We start from the raw sequence: 18818 nt of genomic DNA, 5'->3' as shown, positions 1-18818 counted from the left end.
GGTGGAGAGGGCACCTGGCTTCTGCAGTAGTGGGTGGGGCACAGGTGGTTTTTTCTACTGGCTGTACACCCAGCCCCACCTCCTTTCCCAGCATATAAATATGCCTGACTGGCCTCATTGACTCACAGCTGTTCACAGAAGACAAGCTTGGCACCTTCCCCTGTGAAAAGATAGCTCACATAGCTGGAAGTGAAACTCAGAGGAGAAAATTTTAGAAGGAAAGTGGTGATGGACTTGATCCCAAACTTTTCCATGGAAACCTGGCTTCTACTGGGAATCAGCCTGGTGCTCCTCTATCTGTGAGTAACTGTCCCAGTTCCTCTCCTCTTCAAACCTCCTATTTCTGTGACTAGGAGGTTTAGTGATATAATTTGATTTGGGGGATGAACTTCTGATTGAGTCTCAGTTTGGACCTAGATTAATCAGCCTTTGTTCAGTAGATGCAGATTATAAACAACTGGACACCTTCTGAAAAGTGATACACCCTCTGCAAACTTTCAGAATTCTGGGGGTAAAGAGGGGTCTTCTCAATTTTTTGTGTCATTTTTTATCTTTTGTGTTCTATGTGCACTACAAGAGATGTGTAGGAACCTGTGGAAGAGGTGGTTCCTGCTTTTTCTCCCCATGTCCCAGCACCATTTGTAAAATGCACCAAGTGCACCCCAGGTGCTACCACAGGCTCAGACTCAGCTCTTCTCTCTGTTCTGTTCCCCTTCCCTGGAACAGCCCTTCCTCCAAAAACTCAAATCTTCCACCCTGCAATATGCAACTACTGCTGAATGATGAAACTATTGAGCAAAGACCTGGGAGAAATTTTGAACTTTTATTCCTTAAATTAGTATCAGTGTAGAGATTTGTTTCTTCCTTGATTTGAAATCTAATTGCAGCTTAAGAGACAGAAGTTAATAAGCCAATTTTGTATTTTAAACATTTTCCCATGATATTCCAGTACAGGAGCATGAATAAAATGATATAGTAGAAGAATTCCTTTAAATAGTGGGATTCCTGGGCTGGGGTTGTGGCTCAGTGGTAGAGAGCTCGTCTGGCATATGTGAGGCACTGGGTTTGATCCTCAGCACCACAAAAAAACTAACTAAATAAAATAAAGGTATTGTGTCTGTCTACACCTAAAAAATGTTGAAAAAAATAGTGGGATTCCTGGTTTCATGGAGCAGGTGAAGAGAGCAGTTATTTCTGACTGAGGGTAGAAGACATTGACCCAAGGAGACCTTTGACTTCTATTTTAAATCCACTTTTATAAGAGTTGGTATTCATAATGATGTGAAAATAGAAAATATAAACCTGGTTGTAGCAATTGAAGTAAAGGGTAGTATTCAGGCTTTTGTTGCATCTATTTTCCCTCCAGTGGCATTTTAAAATTAATGGAAATGTTTTAATTTCATTCTGTTCAATAGTACAATTTCTTTGAGGTAAGTTTCTCACGTTCCTTCTGAAGGTCAAAATAGAACTCTTGGATTTGGTATTTGTGAAAACCAATTTGTTTAAAAATGAGCTCATATTTTTTGAACAATTGAAGGAACATTAATCTAATACATACATCCATGATGTAGATTGCAAATGTGTTTAAATATATCTGCCTCGCAGGTTATTTTTACTCAACAGTTTCCCATATGCCAGTGTTCTTAATCCTTTACAGCAGATGAGTAAGGGAGAATGTGGACCAATGATTCCATAAAAGGCATCCAGATAGGAGTTATGAAAAAGTGGGAGATTATTCCTCTCTGCTCAGGGAAGAAGGCCCAGAGTGGGGACAGCCTGCACTGGAGGCACTAGAGAGGCCAACATGATGGTACCAAGTCAGCTTCCTAAGCTGACACCAGTGAATGAGGTGACCTGGAAGAAATCTAGGCTGAATTGCTCAGGAATTTTCAAGATCATGTTTGGGGGACTTATATCAGATATTCACTGTAGCATTGGGAGCCTAATGATGGAATTAGCTGCTTTGAGGTAATTATTATGATTTTGGGCATCTCTCAGGATTCCCTAAGAGAGGAGATGATGAGCAGATGTAACTAGGGCCATTGGAGTTTTTGTTGTTATTTATGGCCTACCTGTTACCTGCCTGGCTTCACTGTTCCCATACTTGAATCAGTGACTCGTGAGCCACTATATACACACAGTCCCAATCCCTTGACCTGGATTTTTCTTCCACTTTCTAGATATGGGACCTATTCACATGGATATTTTAAGAAGCTGGGAATTCCAGGGCCAAGACCTTTGCCCTTTTTGGGAACTCTTCTTAATTATCGCCAGGTGAGTGTCATTTGAGCTCCCAGTTTTGCCTCTTATGGTTGCAAACATCTGCTTAGTTATATTAGTAGAAATTCAGCTCCATGAGAGAAGTTTCAAGATTTTTAAACTTCAGAAACTGTGTGAGGGTCCCATCCAAAGCACAGTCAGGTTTACTCTAGGGATCTGTTTACAACTCCTCATAGTGTCAGGTCCAGTTCTGTTGATGAGCTCAGGACTCTGGCACATCCACACTCTAAGCTGTGGGCTTTATGTTCAGACTGTGAGCATTCTCACCAAGTTTTCTTTTTTCTCAGTGCAGATTCTAGGAAGACACACTGGGATGCTTTATTTGCACAGTTAAAATATTACAAATGAAACTTAGCATGAGGAAGATTAATTCCTTAGTTTCTATGATGAAAACTCAGAGCCAGTGTTTACCTATCTGTGTCCTATGTGCAGAGAGGTAGCATCTCCCCTTTTCCTAAGTTGAGCTACACACAGGAGGCAAGTCCACTTTTTATTTGTTCACTATCTCACTTACTTACTCAACAATATGATCTCCTAGGCTAGAAGAGGTTGCTGGTATCTTTAACTTCCTAATGCTACTAGAATTCTAGAGAAAACATGAGATAAATTAAAATGATACTGGATGAGGAGACAAATGATGGCCCTGGGAAACACTCACTTTTCTTCACCCTGGGTTTCCTTGTGAGTCCATGGAGCTAATAATTCAGAAGGTCTCAATATTTCTGAGACAACATAAGTAAAAGAAGAAATACTGCAGAAGAGAAGGATGTTGTATTCATAGACAAGGGTAATTAGTTGAGTATGTATAATACTTAGAGAAAATTTAAGTGACTTTACATATTCCATTTCAAATATTGCATATTTTCTCTTTTCTCCTCAGAAGCCTCTGAGTGAGAGCTTCTCTCTAACCACCTGTTAGGAACATCAAGCCTGATTTAATGGGATTTGAGACATTTGATGTTCTGTCAGTACATTTACAACAATAATGGAATTTCATTTTGTTCTTCTTCCTAGGGTGTTTTAAATTTTGATGCAGAATGTTATAAAAAGTATGGAAAAACATGGGGGTGAGTATTCTGAAAATTTCTCTTTGGTAGACTTGTTATGATGTGGTACCCCAATGTGTGAGGACAACCTCAGCCCAGAGCTTTTTGGATGCAGCCCTTTGTTCTGCAAAGTCCTTGGAGGCTTGTCCTGCCAAGGGTGGTGCATGTCACCAGAAGTTGGCTCCACAGTCTGACTTAGGTTGAGAATGTTGCATGTTTTGGCTTTTTTCCTGCTTTTGATGACCCCAGAGTCTCCTAGCCTTACTTTATGTCCAATGTCTGGTTATTACAATCTTCCCCATTTTTGTTTGTTTTTGACTCCTTTAATTGAATGATATGTATTATTTGAGAACTTTTTTTTTAAAGAGAGAGTGAGAGAGGAGAGAGAGAGAGAGAGAGAGAGAGAGAGAGAGAGAGAGAGAGAGAATTTTTTAATATTTATTTATTTATTTTTTTTAGTTATTGGCGGACACAACATCTTTGTTTGTACATGGTGCTGAGAATCGAACCCGGGCCGCACGCATGCCAGGCGAGCGTGCTACCACTTGAGCCACATCCCCAGCCCTGAGAACTTTTTTTAAACATGGGCTTATAAGTCTATGGCATCATCTTTTTCCTCCATTGACTTCCTTTTAGTTTAAAAGCAAAATTCCCTTATTTAAATTTCAGATTTAATGTATGATTTTGAACAAAAGGCTGGGAGGTACTGGGAAATAGATGGGAAGTAATTTCTGCTCAGCTTTCTTCATTTCCTTTACTTTTTCCCTCTTTTTATTGTCATAATTATTGTTGCTTATATGCCATTTTTACATTTTAAGTGTTGACTTTTCAATGAAGTAGACCTAAGCATTTCTTTCTCTTCTTCATCATTTGATATTAAGACCAGATGTAGAATGTAGTTCCACCACTGAGTTCCCTGGTGGATTGATGGGGTTTATATTGGAGGGTGGTCTCAGCTATTGTAGCAACTATTCCCTTTCAGAGCTGGTGGGGGTTTGGCGAGAGCCATAGAAGAGGTGTAATCATTTTGCTATACACTAAAAATAGTGGTAGAAGACATTGACTCTTCTTCTCCATCTTCTCTCAACAATCCGCAGAAAGCACAGGGCTGATCACAGTGTTCTGCTCAGTTTACATGGCCCATAGATGCCATGCGATCCAGTGACACAACATGCCCCACTGGATCTCCAAAGGCCTCACTCCAGCTACCACTTGCAAAATTTAGTAATTGTGAGCAGTTAGTCAATTATCTGCCTTCAATTTTTTCATTAACCTAATAGCCTTTTGAATAATCCAATATTTTGCGATGTGAAAAGTTATGGAGACTCTGGGCTAAGGCTGTAGCTCAGTGGCAGAGCACTTGCCTATCATGTGTGAGGCACTGGATTTGAGTCTTAGTACCATATTAAAAATAAACAAATAAAGGCATTCTGTCCACTTACAATTACAATAAATAATAAATAAGTTATGGAAAATAGTGTAGGCAATACTATTATATTCACCATCTAGATTTAACAAGTGTTCCAATGCTCTTTCTAATTATGATCTCTTAGGAGGTGTATTTTGTCTCTAAGTTTCTCTTCCTACCTACTTTATCCCTTATGCTATGAAGACTGCAGTGGCTTCTGTGGTCAGAATCCCCAACCAGAACTTCATATTGCTATGTATTGTAGGACTAGGCAGGTAGAATAGGTAACATCAGGATCAAAGTCTGGATTCCTGCTGCAGAATCTGGGCTGTTAGATTTAATCAGCCCGATTTTTCTAACACAGCCTATATGATGGTCGACAGCCTGTTTTGGTTATTACGGAGCCAAGCATTATCAAAACAGTGCTCATCAAAGAATGTTATTCTGCCTTCACTAACCGACGGGTAAGCATTCACTTTCAACATTTATTTAGTTATTTTAAAGTTTTTTTTAATTTATTCTTTTCAGTTATACATGACACTAGAATGTATTTTGACATATTATATATACATGACGTACAACTTCCCAAGCCTGTGTTTGTACATAATGTTGAGTTTCTCTGGTTGTGTACTCATATATGAACATAGGAAAGTTATGTTTGATTCATTCTACAGTCTTTCCTATTCCCATCTCCTCACCCTTCCCTTTGTTCCCCTTTGTCTTATCCAAAGTAACATTTATTTATTTATTAACTCAATTTTTATCACGAGATATTTATAAATTCAGAGGGCATTCCTCGCCAAAAATTACCAGGCAGTTGCATATATAATTTATTCTGTTTTACCCAATGATAATTTTTTACATGACTATAAATTTATTAAGTTCCTATTTCTATAGTAACAGGAAATTGATACAATCTAGGCTTTTTATTTTCATTTTTCCTCTTTTGTGTGCCTATTTGAATGAGTGTGCAACTCTGTGCATATGTGTCACATGCTTACATTTGTGTATATTTAGATTGTGTTTTTAATGTGTTTTCACCAATTCTTCATTAACCTTAGAAATGTGTCTGGTTTCTTGTGTGTTGACCACATTGGTCAATGTTTGCACCTACAAATAGGGAAAATCCTATCTGTATGCCTTTTATTTATTTGTTTTTCTTTTCCTCTGACATCAGCTGGGAGTTTCAGTGTGAGGTTGAATAAGAGCCAGGAGAGTAAACATTTCTTTTGAAGGATATAGACTTTAATCTTCCAAAGTTTACCCCAATTTTAGATGAGTCTGCTCTGTGTGTGTGTGTGTGTGTGTGTGTGTGTGTGTGTGTGTATTCCCATACAATCTTTATCTTCACTTTTTAAAAACTTTGGGGGCTGGGTTTATGTCAGTTGGTAGAGTGCTTGCCTTGCATGCACAAAGTCTGGGATTTACTCCCCATCATCACAAAAAAATTTTTAAAAACTTTGATTAATATTTCACACTGCCCAAATCCAGCCTCTATTTACTACCCAACATGTCCAAATCACTAATCTACACTCAGATGAAGTTTTTACTTGTCTTTCTATATGTGACTGAGCAGATATTGTAGAATTATTCCTGATGCTTGGGAGAAAGCATTCAGTTTGCCACCAGTAAGTATATTGTTAGTGGAAATGGATTTTTTGCAGAATCACTTTGTCAAGTTGAAGAAGCTTCCCTCTGTTAATGATCTCCTAAATTTTTACAGTGAATGAGTGTTGGAAGCATATATTTATTTTTGGGTGGGGAGGGACTGAAGATTGAACTCAAGGGCACTCAACCACTGAGCCACATCCCTGGTCTTATATTGTACTTTATTTCAAGAGAGGGTCTCACTGAATTGCTTAGCACCTCACCGTTGCCTAGGCTGGCTTTGAACTTGTGATCATCCTGTCTCAGACTCCCGAGCTACTGGGATTATAGGCATGCACCACTGTGCCTGGCTGGAAGCATACATTTTAATTCAAAAATATATTTTAGATGATGGAACTAAATTTCAAGGGTTTTGCTTTGGTGGGCTAGCACCCAGGTGAAAAATAGAATTATCTCTCTTTCCCCCTCTGCCCTTTATAAAATATTGGAAGAACTTCCATTAATAACTTGTGTTTTTTCTTTATTACACTTATGTTCCAAATTCTTTAAGTTTCAAATATTATTATTTTTAAAATTATTGTTTCTAAGCACCCCTTTATCAAGATGCTTAGGCTGTAAATGCTTGTAAAGACAGAAGTGGTCTTGGTTAACATACAGTTGACCAAGAACACCTAGAATCTGTCACCAACCCATTTCTGCTCTGCATAGCCCTGGAGGTTGTACTAAGTCTTCTTAGGTCTTCTTTCTGTCTACTTCCCTGGAAAAAGCTTCCAAACAAGGCATGTTTTGCATCTAAACAAAGGTTGGAATATAAAGTCCAAAAAATGGTGTGAGGTACCTGGGTGTCTCTTCCTAACTCTCAGGAGGTTAGGCACTTGGAATAAATACTATTGAATGTCTGACATAGTGCTAGCTACCTAGTAGGCAGTCACTAAACATTTTTTTAAAGTAAATTATGCTTGTTTAACAAACTTTTGCAACTGTGGAGACCTCCAAATTTATGTAGGAGAAAAATCTCTTTTCCTTTGGACTCTAGAATTTTGGTCCAGTGGGATTTTTGAAAAAAGCCATCACTTTGTCTGAGGATGAAGAGTGGAAGAGAATAAGAACACTGCTGTCTCCAACCTTCACCAGTGGAAAACTCAAGGAGGTAATAAAATAGGAGGGCTTTTCATTGGAAAGGATAAATCTGGGGATGGGTAGAAAGTGAGATAGATAGTAGTCCCTTTACAAGGGATAGTCCTCTGAATTTGAACTTCCTAAAAATGTTCTTTTGTCTTTATGTTTTAGAAGAGATATAGTAAGATTCATTATAAATGTCTCATATTTCTTCATCCCAGGAAAGCCATAGCCTTGGGGACTGAGTCTCCTCACTTAACCATGGACAATCTTGTGTTTTGTGCATAGATGTTCCCCATCATTAACCAGTATGGAGATGTGTTGGTGAAAAACATGAGACTGGAATCAGAGAAGGGCAAGTTTATCAACTTGAAAGAGTAAGTAGCAGGGCAGCTCTGCCTTTCAGAGCTCCACCAGGAGCCCCTCCACTTGCCTGCCACATAACTGAATTCCAAATGTTGAGCTTGTACAATGAGCAGACAAATACAAGTTTGGAGTCACAACTCCAACTATCTATCCAAGAAGGTGCTGCTCCCAGGAGGAGACAGGGCAGCTGGGGGAGAAAGGATCTCTCCATATCTGCCAAGGTTTGTTTGGCTGCTATTTATGATTTTGGATATACTTGAAGACAAAATACTGTCCAGGTCAAGGTCAATTTTTGTGAGTCCTTTAGGAAGACTCAGTTATTTGTCCTGCTTAAGCTCAGTTTTTTACACAACTCCTGCCAACTATGCAAAATGCCGCAAATAATTCACTCGTAGGTCAGCATGAGCAAGAAAGAAGAAGCAGAAGCCAAAGAAGCAGCAGAAAAAAGCTACTTTTTTGTATACAGCAGTCTTTTTATAGTATTGTGAACACTATCCCATCACACCTTGCACAAGGACAGTACCTCATTTGCAATACAAAGAACAGCCTTCTAACAGCAATAAATCCGGTCTTAGGCTAGTTAAACATAGTATACAGAAGTCTTATTTTCTAATCAGAAGTGACCCGCTTCTCATGGCTTAATCTACTCTTGCCTAGAGCATACTGAGCTCTGCTCTTTGTTAAGAACAGATAAAAATTTTCTCAGCGCCCTCCTAGCCCACTTGGCAGAACATCCCGTTTGCGAGCAAGTCCTACCAAGGACAGAAAACATCTCGTTTTCAAGCATGTCTGCTGTTACCTTATCTAAACCTGACGGAACCTCCTGTTTGCAGGCAGGCCCCATCAAGGACAGTAAGCATTACGTTTTCAAGCTCGCAGTCATATCTGACTCTCTACACACAACCATCATCATCATCCTCATTCTACTTGTGTTAGTGTGTCTGATTATGGATCTTATCCCTGTGTGGGTGAGCTCCTTGAGTTCAGAGGTGAGTATAACTCACCTCACTTTCCCATCACTCCTTGCACAAGGACAGTATCTCATTTGCAATTCATAAAGGCCTCATAGTGTTAAGGGATCATAGACTCATCTGATAGTTCAGCAGATAACTGTGACAGTGTGTGGCTCATTGCTTGTCTTGCCTGGGTATGTGAACTTACTCCTACTTCTTGCTGCATGTGTAGTGGAAGGATTGGGAAGAGGCACTGATTTTAACTTTCCGTGTCTTTCTCTATTCAGCATTTTTGGAGCCTACAGCATGGATGTGATCACTGCGACTTCATTTGGAGTGAACATCGATTCCCTCAACAACCCACAAGATCCCTTTGTGGAGAAAATCAAGAAGCTCTTAAAAATTAATTTCTTTGACCCTTTGCTTCTCTCAATAAGTATGTGGACTACCATGTTATTCATTCCCTCTCTCTATTTAAATAAGATTATCATTGATACATAATTAACATACCTTTTAATTTCCCCACTTAATTTATACAATTAAATGGTTTTCAGTACAAAGATATACTCAGCCATCACTAGTGACCATTTGTCAACTCAGAAGCAGGCTACTATTTCATTATCAACTCTCTATTCCCCAAGCCTAAGCAACCATGGATCTATTTTCTGACTCTATAGGTTTGCTGATAGTGTGAATTTTCTATTAATGAATCATACAATATGTGGCTTTGCATGTCTGACTTCTTTCATTTATCATTGTGTTTTCAAATTCTTCCATTCTGAAGCATGTGTGAGTACTTCATTTCTTTTTTAAAAGAAATTGTTTATTTATTTGTTCTAATGAATTATACATGACAGAAGAATACATTTCACTACATAATACACAAATGGAGCACAAATTTTCATTTCTGTACTTGTACAAGAAGTAGATTCAACCATTTGTGACATCATACATGTTCCTAGGGTAATGATGTCCGTATCATTCCACCATCACTCCTACATCCATCCCCCTTTGTTTGCTTTCCCTATCCAAAGTTCCTTCATTCCTCTGATGACTCTCCCACCTATTATAGATCAGTATCCACTTATGAGAGAAAACATTTGTCTTTTTGTGTTTTGGGATTGGCTTACTTCACTTTGCATGATATTCTCCAACTCCATCCATTTACCTGAAAATTCCATGATTTTATTCTCTTTTAATGCTGAATAATATTCCTTTGTGTATATGAACCACATTTTCTTTATCTATTTATCTGTTGATGGGCATCTAGGTTGGTTCTACAGTTTGGCTATTGTGAATTAATCTTCTATAAACATTGATGTGGCTGTGTCACTGTAGTATGCTGATTTTAAGTTTTTTGGGTATAAACCAAGAAGTTGGATAGCTGGGTCAAATGGTGGTTCCATTCCAACTTCTCTGAGGAATCTCCATACTACTTTCCAAAGTGGTTGACCAATTTGCAGTCCCACCAGCAATATAAGTGTCTTTCCCCCCAACAGATGAAATCTTAGAATAGTTTTGATTTGCATTTCTCTAATTACTAGAGATGTTGAACATTTTTTCATATATTTGTTAAACAGTTGTATATCTTCTTCTGAGAAATGTCTGTTCAATTCCTTAGCCCATTTATTGATAGGGTTATTTGTTGTTGTTGTTGTGTGTGTGTTTTTTTTTGGTGTTAAGTTTTTTGAGTTCTTTATAAATCCTGAGACTAGTGCTCTATATGATCTGCATGTTGTAAAAATTGCTCCCATTCATTAGGCTCTCTCTTCACCTTACTGATTGTTGCTTTTGTTGATAAGAAATTCTTCAGTTTGAATCCATCCCATTTATTGTTTCTTGATTTTATTTCTTGCACTTTAGGAGTCTTGTTAAGAAAGTCAGAGTCTAATCTGACATAATGAAAGTTTGACCCTAGTTTTTCTTCTATTAGGTGCAGAGGCCCTGGCCTAAAGATAGAGACTTAATTTCATTTTGCAACATATGGATTTATAGTTTTCCCTGTATCATTTTTTTATTGGTTGTTCAAAATATTACAAATCTCTTGACATATCATATTTCATACATTAGATTCAAGTGGATTATGAACTCCCATTTTTACCCCAAATGCAGATTGCAGAATCACATTGGTTACACATCCACATTTTTGCATAATGCCCTATTAGTAACTGTTGTATTCTGCTACCTTTCCTATCCTCTACTATCCCCCCTCCCCTCTCCTCCCCTCCCATCTTCTCTCTCTACCCCATCTACTGTAATTCATTTCTCTCCTTGTTTATTTTCCCCTTCCCTCACAACCTCTTATATGTAATTTTGTATAACATTGAGGGTCTCCCTCCATTTCCATGCAATTTCCCTTTTCTCTCCCTTTCCCTCCCACCTCATGTCTCTGTTTAATGTTAATCTTTTCTTCCTGTTCTTTCTCCCTGCTCTGTTCTTAGTTGCTCTCCTTATATCAAAGAAGACATTTGGCATTGTTTTTTAGGGATTGGCTAGCTTCACTTAGCATAACCTGCTCTAGTGCCATCCATTTCCCTGCAAATTCCATGATTTTGTCATTTTTTAGTGCTGCGTAATACTCCATGGTGTATAAATGCCACATTTTTTTTTTTTTTTATCCATTCATCTATTGAAGGGCATCTGGGTTGGTTCCACAGTCTAGCAATTGTGAATTGTGCTGCTATGAACATCGATGTGGCAGTATCCCTGTAGTATGCTCTTTTAAGGTCTTCAGGGAATAGTCCGAGAAGGGCAATGGCTGGGTCAAATGGTGGTTCCATTCCCAGCTTTCCCAGGAATCTCCATACTGCTTTCCAAATTGGCCGCACCAGTTTGCAGTCCCACCAGCAATATAAAAGAGTACACTTTTCCCCACATCCTCACCAGCACTTGTTGTTGTTTGACTTCAGAATGGCTGCCAATCTTACTGGAGTGACATGGTATCTTAGGATGGTTTTGATTTGCATTTCTCTGACTGCTAGAGATGGTGAGCATTTTTCATGTACTTGTTGATTGATTGTATGTCCTCCTCTGAGAAGTGTCTGTTCAGGTCCTTGGCCCATTTGTTGATTGGGTTATTTGTTATCTTATTGTCTAATTTTTTGAGTTCTTTGTATATTCTAGATATTAGGGCTCTACCTGAAGTATGAGGAGTAAATATTTGTTCCCATGATGTAGGCTCCCTATTTACCTCTCTTATTGTTTCTCTTGCTGAGAAAAAACTTTTCAGTTTAAGTAAGTCCCATTTGTTGATTCTTGTTATTAACTCTTGTGCTATGGGTGTCCTATTAAGGAATTTGGAGCCTGACCCCACAATATGTAGATCGGAGCCAACTTTTTCTTCTCTCAGACACAGAGTCTCTGATTTGATATCTAGATCCTTGATCTACTTTGAGTTAACTTTTGTGCATGGTGAGAGAAAGGGATTCAGTTTCATTTTGTTGCATATGGATTTCCAGTTTTCCCAACACCATTTGTTGAAGATGCTATCCTTCCTCCATTGCATGCTTTTAGCTCCTTTATCAAATATAAGATAGTTGTAGCTTTGTGGATTAGTCTCTGTGTCCTCTATTCTGTACCATTGGTCCACCCGCCTGTTTTGGTACCAGTACCATGCTGTTTTTGTTACTATTGCTCTGTAATATAGTTTGAAATCTGGTATCGTTATACCACCTGATTCACATTTCCTGCTTAGAATTGCTTTTGCTATTCTGGGTCTTTTATTTTTCCATATGAATTTCATGATTGCTTTATCTATTTCTACAAGAAATGCCTTTGGGATTTTGATTGGCATTGCATTAAACCTATAGAGAGCTTTTGGTAATATTGCCATTTTGATGATGTTAGTTCTGCCTATCCATGAACAGGGTATATTTTTCCATCTTCTAAGATCTTCTTCTACTTCTCTTTTTAGGGTTCTGTAGTTTTCATTGTATAAATCTTTCACCTCTTTTGTTAGGTTGATTCCCAAGTATTTTATTTTTTTTTTGAGGATATTGTGAATGGAGTATTTTTCCTCATTTCCATTTCAGAAGTTTTGTCACTGATATACAGAAATGCCTTTGATTTATGCGTGTTGATTTTATATCCTGCCACTTTGCTGAATTCATTTATTAGTTCTAGTAGTTTTTTTGTAGACCCTTTTGGGTCTTCTAGGTATAGAATCATGTCATCCGCAAACAGTGATAATTTAAGTTCTTCTTTTCCTATTTTTATGCCTTTAATTTCTTTCGTCTGTCTAATTGCTCTGGCCAGTGTTTTGAGAACTATATTGAATAGAAGTGGAGATAGAGGGCATCCCTGTGTTGTTCCAGATTTTAGAGGGAATGCCTTCAATTTTTCTCCATTCAGAATAATGCTAGCCTGAGGCTTAGCATAGATATCTTTTACAATGTCGAGGAAAGTTCCTGTTATCCTTAGTTTTTCTAATGTTTTGAACATAAAGGGATGCTGTACTTTGTTGAATGCTTTTTCTGCGTCTATTGAGATGATCATATGGTTCTTATCTTTAAGTATATCGATGTGGTGAATAACATTTATTGATTTCCGTATATTGAACCATCCTTGCATCCCAGGGATGAATCTTACTTGATCATGGTGCACAATTTTTTTGATGTGCCTTTGTATCCGATTCGCCAGAATTTTATTGAGGACTTTTGCATCTAGGTTCATCAGAGATATTGGTCTGTAGTTTTCTTTCTTTGAGGTGTCTTTGTCTGGTTTTGGAATCAGGGTGATGTTAGCCTCATAGAATGAATTTGGCAGAGCTCCCTTTTTTTCTATTTCCTGAAATAACTTGAAAAGTATTGGTATTAATTCTTCTTTAAAGGTTTTGTAAAACTCTGCTTTATACCCATCTGGTCCTGGGCTTTTCTTGGTTGGTAGTCTTTTGATTGCTTCTTCTATTTCATCCATTGAAATTGGTCTGTTTATATTGTGTGTATCCTCCTGACTCAGTCTGAGCAAATCATATGACTTAAGAAATTTATTGATGTCTTCACTATCTTCTATTTTATTGGAGTATAGGTTTTCAAAATAATTTCTAATTGTCTTCTGTATTTCTGTAGCATCTGTTGTGATATTGCCTTTTTCATCCCGTATGTTAGTAATTTGAGTTCTCTCTCTTCTTCTATTCGTTAGCATGGCTAAGGGTCTGTGGAGATCTTATTTATTTTTTTCGAAGAACCAACTTTTAGTTTTGTTAATTTTTTCAGTGGTTTCTTTTGTTTCAATATCGTTAATTTCCGCTCTGATTTTAATTATTTCTTGCCTTCTGCTACATTTGCTGTTGTTTTGCTCTTCCTTTTCTAGGACTTTGAGATGAAGTGTGAGCTCATTTATTTGTTCGTTTTTCCTTTTTTTGAGGAATGACCTCCAGGAGATAAATTTCCCTCTTAAAGCTGCTTTCATTGTGTCCCGTAGATTCCTATATGTTGTGTCTGTATTTTCATTTATCTCTAAGATTTTTTTTGATTTCCTCCTTTATGTCTTCTGTAACCCGTTGATCATTCAGTAACATATTGTTCATTTTCCATGTGATGTAGGATTTTTTCTTCCTTCTTTTATCATTGATTTCCAGTTTCATTTCCCTGTATCATTTTTGAAGAGGCTTTTTTTCCCAGTGAATGTTTTTGGCACCTTTGTCTAGAATGAGATAACTGTATTTAAGTAGGTTTGTCTCTGTATCTTTTGTTCTGTACCATTGGCCTATGAGTCTGTTTTGGTACCAATATGGATTTCCAGTTTTGCCAGCACCATTTGTTGAATAGGCTCTTTTCTCCAGTGTAAGTTTTTGGCACCTTTGTCTAGTATGATATAACCAAATTCCTGTGGGTTTGTCTCTGTGTCCTCTATTCTGTACCATTAGTCAACAAGTCTATTTTGGTGCAGATATCATGCTTTTATTGTTATTTGGTTCTGTAATATAGTTTAAGGTCTGGTATAGTGATAATGCTTCCTGCTTTCTTTCTTGCAAAGGATTGCTAGCTCTTCTGGGTCTCTTATTTTTTCTAAATACATTTTATGATTGCCTTTTCTATTTGTATGAAGAACATCATTGGGATTTAATAGGGATTGCATTAAATGTGTGTAACACTTTTGATAGTACAGATTTGCCAGAATTTAATTGAGACTACTTGCATCTATGTTCATTAAAGATATTGGTCTAATTTTCTTTTGTTGATGTGTCTTTAGCTGGTTTAGGAATCAGGGTGATACTGTATTCATAGAATGAGTTTGGAAGTGTTACCTCTTTTGCTTTTTCATGCAATAATTTGAGGAGTATTGGTATTAGGTCTTCTTTGAAGGTCTTGTAAGAACCTGTCTGTTCAGGGTTCTTCTTTGTATGTAGGCTTTAGATGGTGTCTTCTATTTCCTTGCTTAAAATTGATCTGTTTAACTTGTGTATATTACCTTGATTCAGTTTGGGTAGATCATGACTCTAGAAATTTTTCATTGTCTTCAATATTTTCTATTTAATTGGAGTATAAATTTTCAAAATATTTTCTAATTATCTTCTGTATTTTAGATGTGTTCATTATGATATTTCCTTTATTATCACAGATTTAGTAATTTAAGTTTTTTCTCTCTTTATTTGTGTAGCTAAGGGTTTATGAATTTTATTTATTTTTTCAAAGAATCAACTTTTTGATTTGTCAATTTTTTCAATTGTTTCTTTTGCTTCCGTTTCATTGATTTCAGCTCTGATTTTAATTATTTCTTGTCTTCTACTACATTTGGTGTTGATTGTTCTTTTCTGGGGGGCTTTGAGATGTAATGTTAAGTTTTTTTATTTATTGTCTTTTTCTTCTTTCAAGGAATGAACTCCATGTAATAAACTTTCCTCTTAGTAGTGCCTTCATAGTGTCCCAGAGATTTCAATATGTTTTATTAGTGTTCTCATTTACCTCTCAGAATTTTTAATATCCTCTATGATGTTTTCTGCTATCCTTTGCTCATTCAGTAGCATATTATTTAGTCTCCAGGTGTTGGAATACCTTCTGTTTTTCATTTTATCATTAATTTCTAATTTCATTCCATTATAATCTGATGGCATGCAGAGTAGTATCTCTATTTGTATTTGCTATGAGTTTCCTTGTGGCATAACATATAGTCTATTTTAGAGAAGGATTCATGTGCTGCTGAGAAGAAAGTGTATTCACTCATTTATGGATGAAATATTCTTTATATGTCTGTTACGTCTAAGTTATTGATTGTATTATTGAGTCCTGTTGTTTCTGGATTTAGCTTTTGTTTGGAAGATCTCTCCAGTGGTGAATGAGGTGTGTTAAAGTCACTCAGTTTTATTGTGTTGTGGTCCATTTTACTCTTGAAATTGAGAAGAGTTTGATGAATGTAGATGGCCTTTACATTTGGCCTTTTCATGTTATCCCATAATTATTGTTTGGGGCATAAATATTTTTAATTTTTATTTCTTGTTGTTGAATGATTTTCTTAAGCAGTATGAAATGTCCTTTTTTATCCCTTTTGATTAACTTTGGCTTGAAATCTACTTTATTTGATATGGGAATGGAACCTGTGCTTGTTTACAAAGTCCACGTGAGTGATATATTTATTCCCAACCTTTCACTTTTAGTTTGTGGATGTCTTTTCCTATGAGATAAGTCTCTTGAAGGCAGCATATTGTTGGTTTTGTAAAAAATTCAATCTGCCAGTCTATGTCTTTGATTGATGAGTTTAGGCCATTAACATTCAGGGTTATTATTGAAACATGGTTCATATTTCCAGTGATTTTGCTTTATTTTTGGTTTTAAACTTGACTTTTTTTCTCCTTTGATTGGCTTTTCCTTTAGTGTATTTCCTCCCTTTGCTGATTTTCATTGTTGTTTTTCATTTTTTCTTCATGGAATATTTTACTAAGGAAGTTCTATACTCCAGGCTTTCTAGTTGTAAATTCTTTTAATTTTTGTTTATCATGGAAGGTTTTTATTTTATCATGAAATCTAAAGCTTAATTTTGCTGGATATAAGATTCTTGATTGGCATCCATTTTCTTTCGGAGTTTGGTATATATTGTTCCCAGACCCTCTAGCTTTGAAGGTCTGGGATTAGAAATCTGAAGAGATCCTAATTGATTTCCTCCTATATGTAATCTGATTCCTTTTGTGGCTTTCAAATTTCTTTCCTTATTCTGTATGTTAGGCATTTTCATTGTTACTTGCCTTGGTGTAGATCTGTTGTGATTTTGTACACTTGGTGTCCTGTAAGCCTTTTGTATTTGATTTTCCAATTCATTATTCAGGCTTGGAAAAATTACTGATATTACTTCATTAGATAAATTGTTCATTCCTTTGTTTTGGAACTCTATGCCTCCCTGTATGTCAATAATTCTTACATTTGGCCTTTTCATGTTATCCCATAATTCAAGAATGTTCTGCTCATGGTTTCTTACCTTCTTCACTCTGTGGTCAACTGTACTTTGAAGATTTTATCTTCATTGTCTGAGGTCCTATATTTCAAGTGATCTAGTCTGTTGGTGATGATTTCTATTGAATTTTAATTTGGTTTATTTTTTCCTTCATTTCAAGGATTTCTTTTCCTTTTTTTTTGCAGAATCTCTATCTCCTTATTGAAGTAATCTTTTGCTTCTTGTATTTGCCTATGTAGCTCTTTATTGAAATGACCTTTTGTTACCTGTGTTTGCTTTCTTATGTAATCCTTTAATTCACAGAACATTTTAATTACATACATCCTTAACTCCTTCTTGGATATCTCTTCTGCTGTGCTGGCCATTGGTTCTAGTAATGTATCTTGGTTTGTTTGGGGCACTTTCTTTCCTTGTTTTTTCATATTGTTTGTGTGCCTTTCCCTTTAGCAGTGTAGATCCAAGCTATTAAAGTTTTTACCAATAGATTTATAGTGTCCCTGCAGGATCCATTACCTCTATTTTAAGGAGGAGATCAATATTCACATATTTAAGTGCAAACAATATGCCAGCTTAATTAAACTAAATAACTTCTATTGAGATGTTTACAGTTTTGTCACAATAGACAGAAATGGTGAGTTTAATTATTATCAACAATGTAAACAGTAGGTTGCAAAAGGGTCTACAATTTATAATGGTGGACAAAGAGAGAACTTGTGGGGGTGAGGATGAGATGTTAAGGAGGTAGGAGATGAGGATATAGAGTTATTAGATCTTAGGAAGCATAAAAGAGGAATCAAAAGATGTTAGCTAGTAGCAGCAGAAAAGAGAGAAAGAGACTTTGGGGAGATAGATAAATGGGAAGAGAGAGAGAGAGAGAGAGAGAGAGAGAGAGAGAGAGAGATAAGAGAAGAGAACAACAAATTATTTTGCTGAGATTTTTGCATCCATAATTATAAGATATATCAGTTTGTAGTTCTCCTGTGTTATCTTTGTGTTAAGTCTTAGGATTAGGTTAACATGGGCATTTTAGGATCTTTTACAAGTGTTCACTATATGCTATATTTAGAAAATACTAGGTATTTCTATGAATGTTTTTAAAGAGGTAAAGAATTGGTATTAGTTCTTTTAATGTTTGGTAGAATTGTCCATGTAATATCTGGACCTGAGCTTCACTTTGTAGAATAGTTCTTAATTTCTAATTTAGTCTCATCACATGATGTATATCAATATATATTTTGTATTGCTTTTTGTGTCAATTTCTGTTGTTTGTGTGTTTTTAGGAATTTGTCTATTTCATTTATGTAATTTGTATAATTGTTATGATAATCTGATTGTTACAATATCTTTATAATTCTTCCTATGTTTATAATGTCAGTATTTCCCCAGTTATCATTTTGAATGCTACTAACTGTAGCCTTTCTCTTTCTGGGTAAGTGTAGCTATTATTTTGCAAAATTTGTTGGTTTTTTTTCAAAGAATTGCATTTATTTTATTAATTTCTTCTATTGATTTTATTTTTTATTTGATTAGTTTCCACTTTGGTCCTTAATATTTTCCTTTTAATTTAATTTGCTTTTCTTTTTTTATGATTTATTATGTAAAGTTTGATCATTCATTTGTGATCTTTGTTTTTATTTAATAGATAAGAATTTC

The 18818-nt window shown here is 36.3% G+C and overlaps 1 protein-coding gene across 1 annotated transcript in view; it reads left to right on the top strand.

Annotated features, from left to right (window-relative positions):
• Positions 1-228: 228 nt before the first annotated feature.
• LOC143384786 (cytochrome P450 3A9-like) overlaps positions 229-18818 on the top strand; it is a 28903-nt gene continuing 10313 nt past the window's right edge. Inside the window, exons 1-7 of the mRNA XM_076839916.1 lie at positions 229-299; positions 2181-2274; positions 3295-3347; positions 5099-5198; positions 7379-7492; positions 7750-7838; positions 9068-9216. Of these exons, the coding sequence (XP_076696031.1) occupies positions 229-299; positions 2181-2274; positions 3295-3347; positions 5099-5198; positions 7379-7492; positions 7750-7838; positions 9068-9216 (670 nt within the window). The remainder of the gene's footprint in view (positions 300-2180; positions 2275-3294; positions 3348-5098; positions 5199-7378; positions 7493-7749; positions 7839-9067; positions 9217-18818) is intronic.

This window comes from Callospermophilus lateralis, chromosome 19, assembly GCF_048772815.1.
Source record: "Callospermophilus lateralis isolate mCalLat2 chromosome 19, mCalLat2.hap1, whole genome shotgun sequence".
NCBI classification, from domain to species: domain Eukaryota; kingdom Metazoa; phylum Chordata; class Mammalia; order Rodentia; family Sciuridae; genus Callospermophilus; species Callospermophilus lateralis.
Note: the sequence above shows the minus strand (reverse complement) of the source record. Positions and strands in the feature narration are given on the sequence as shown.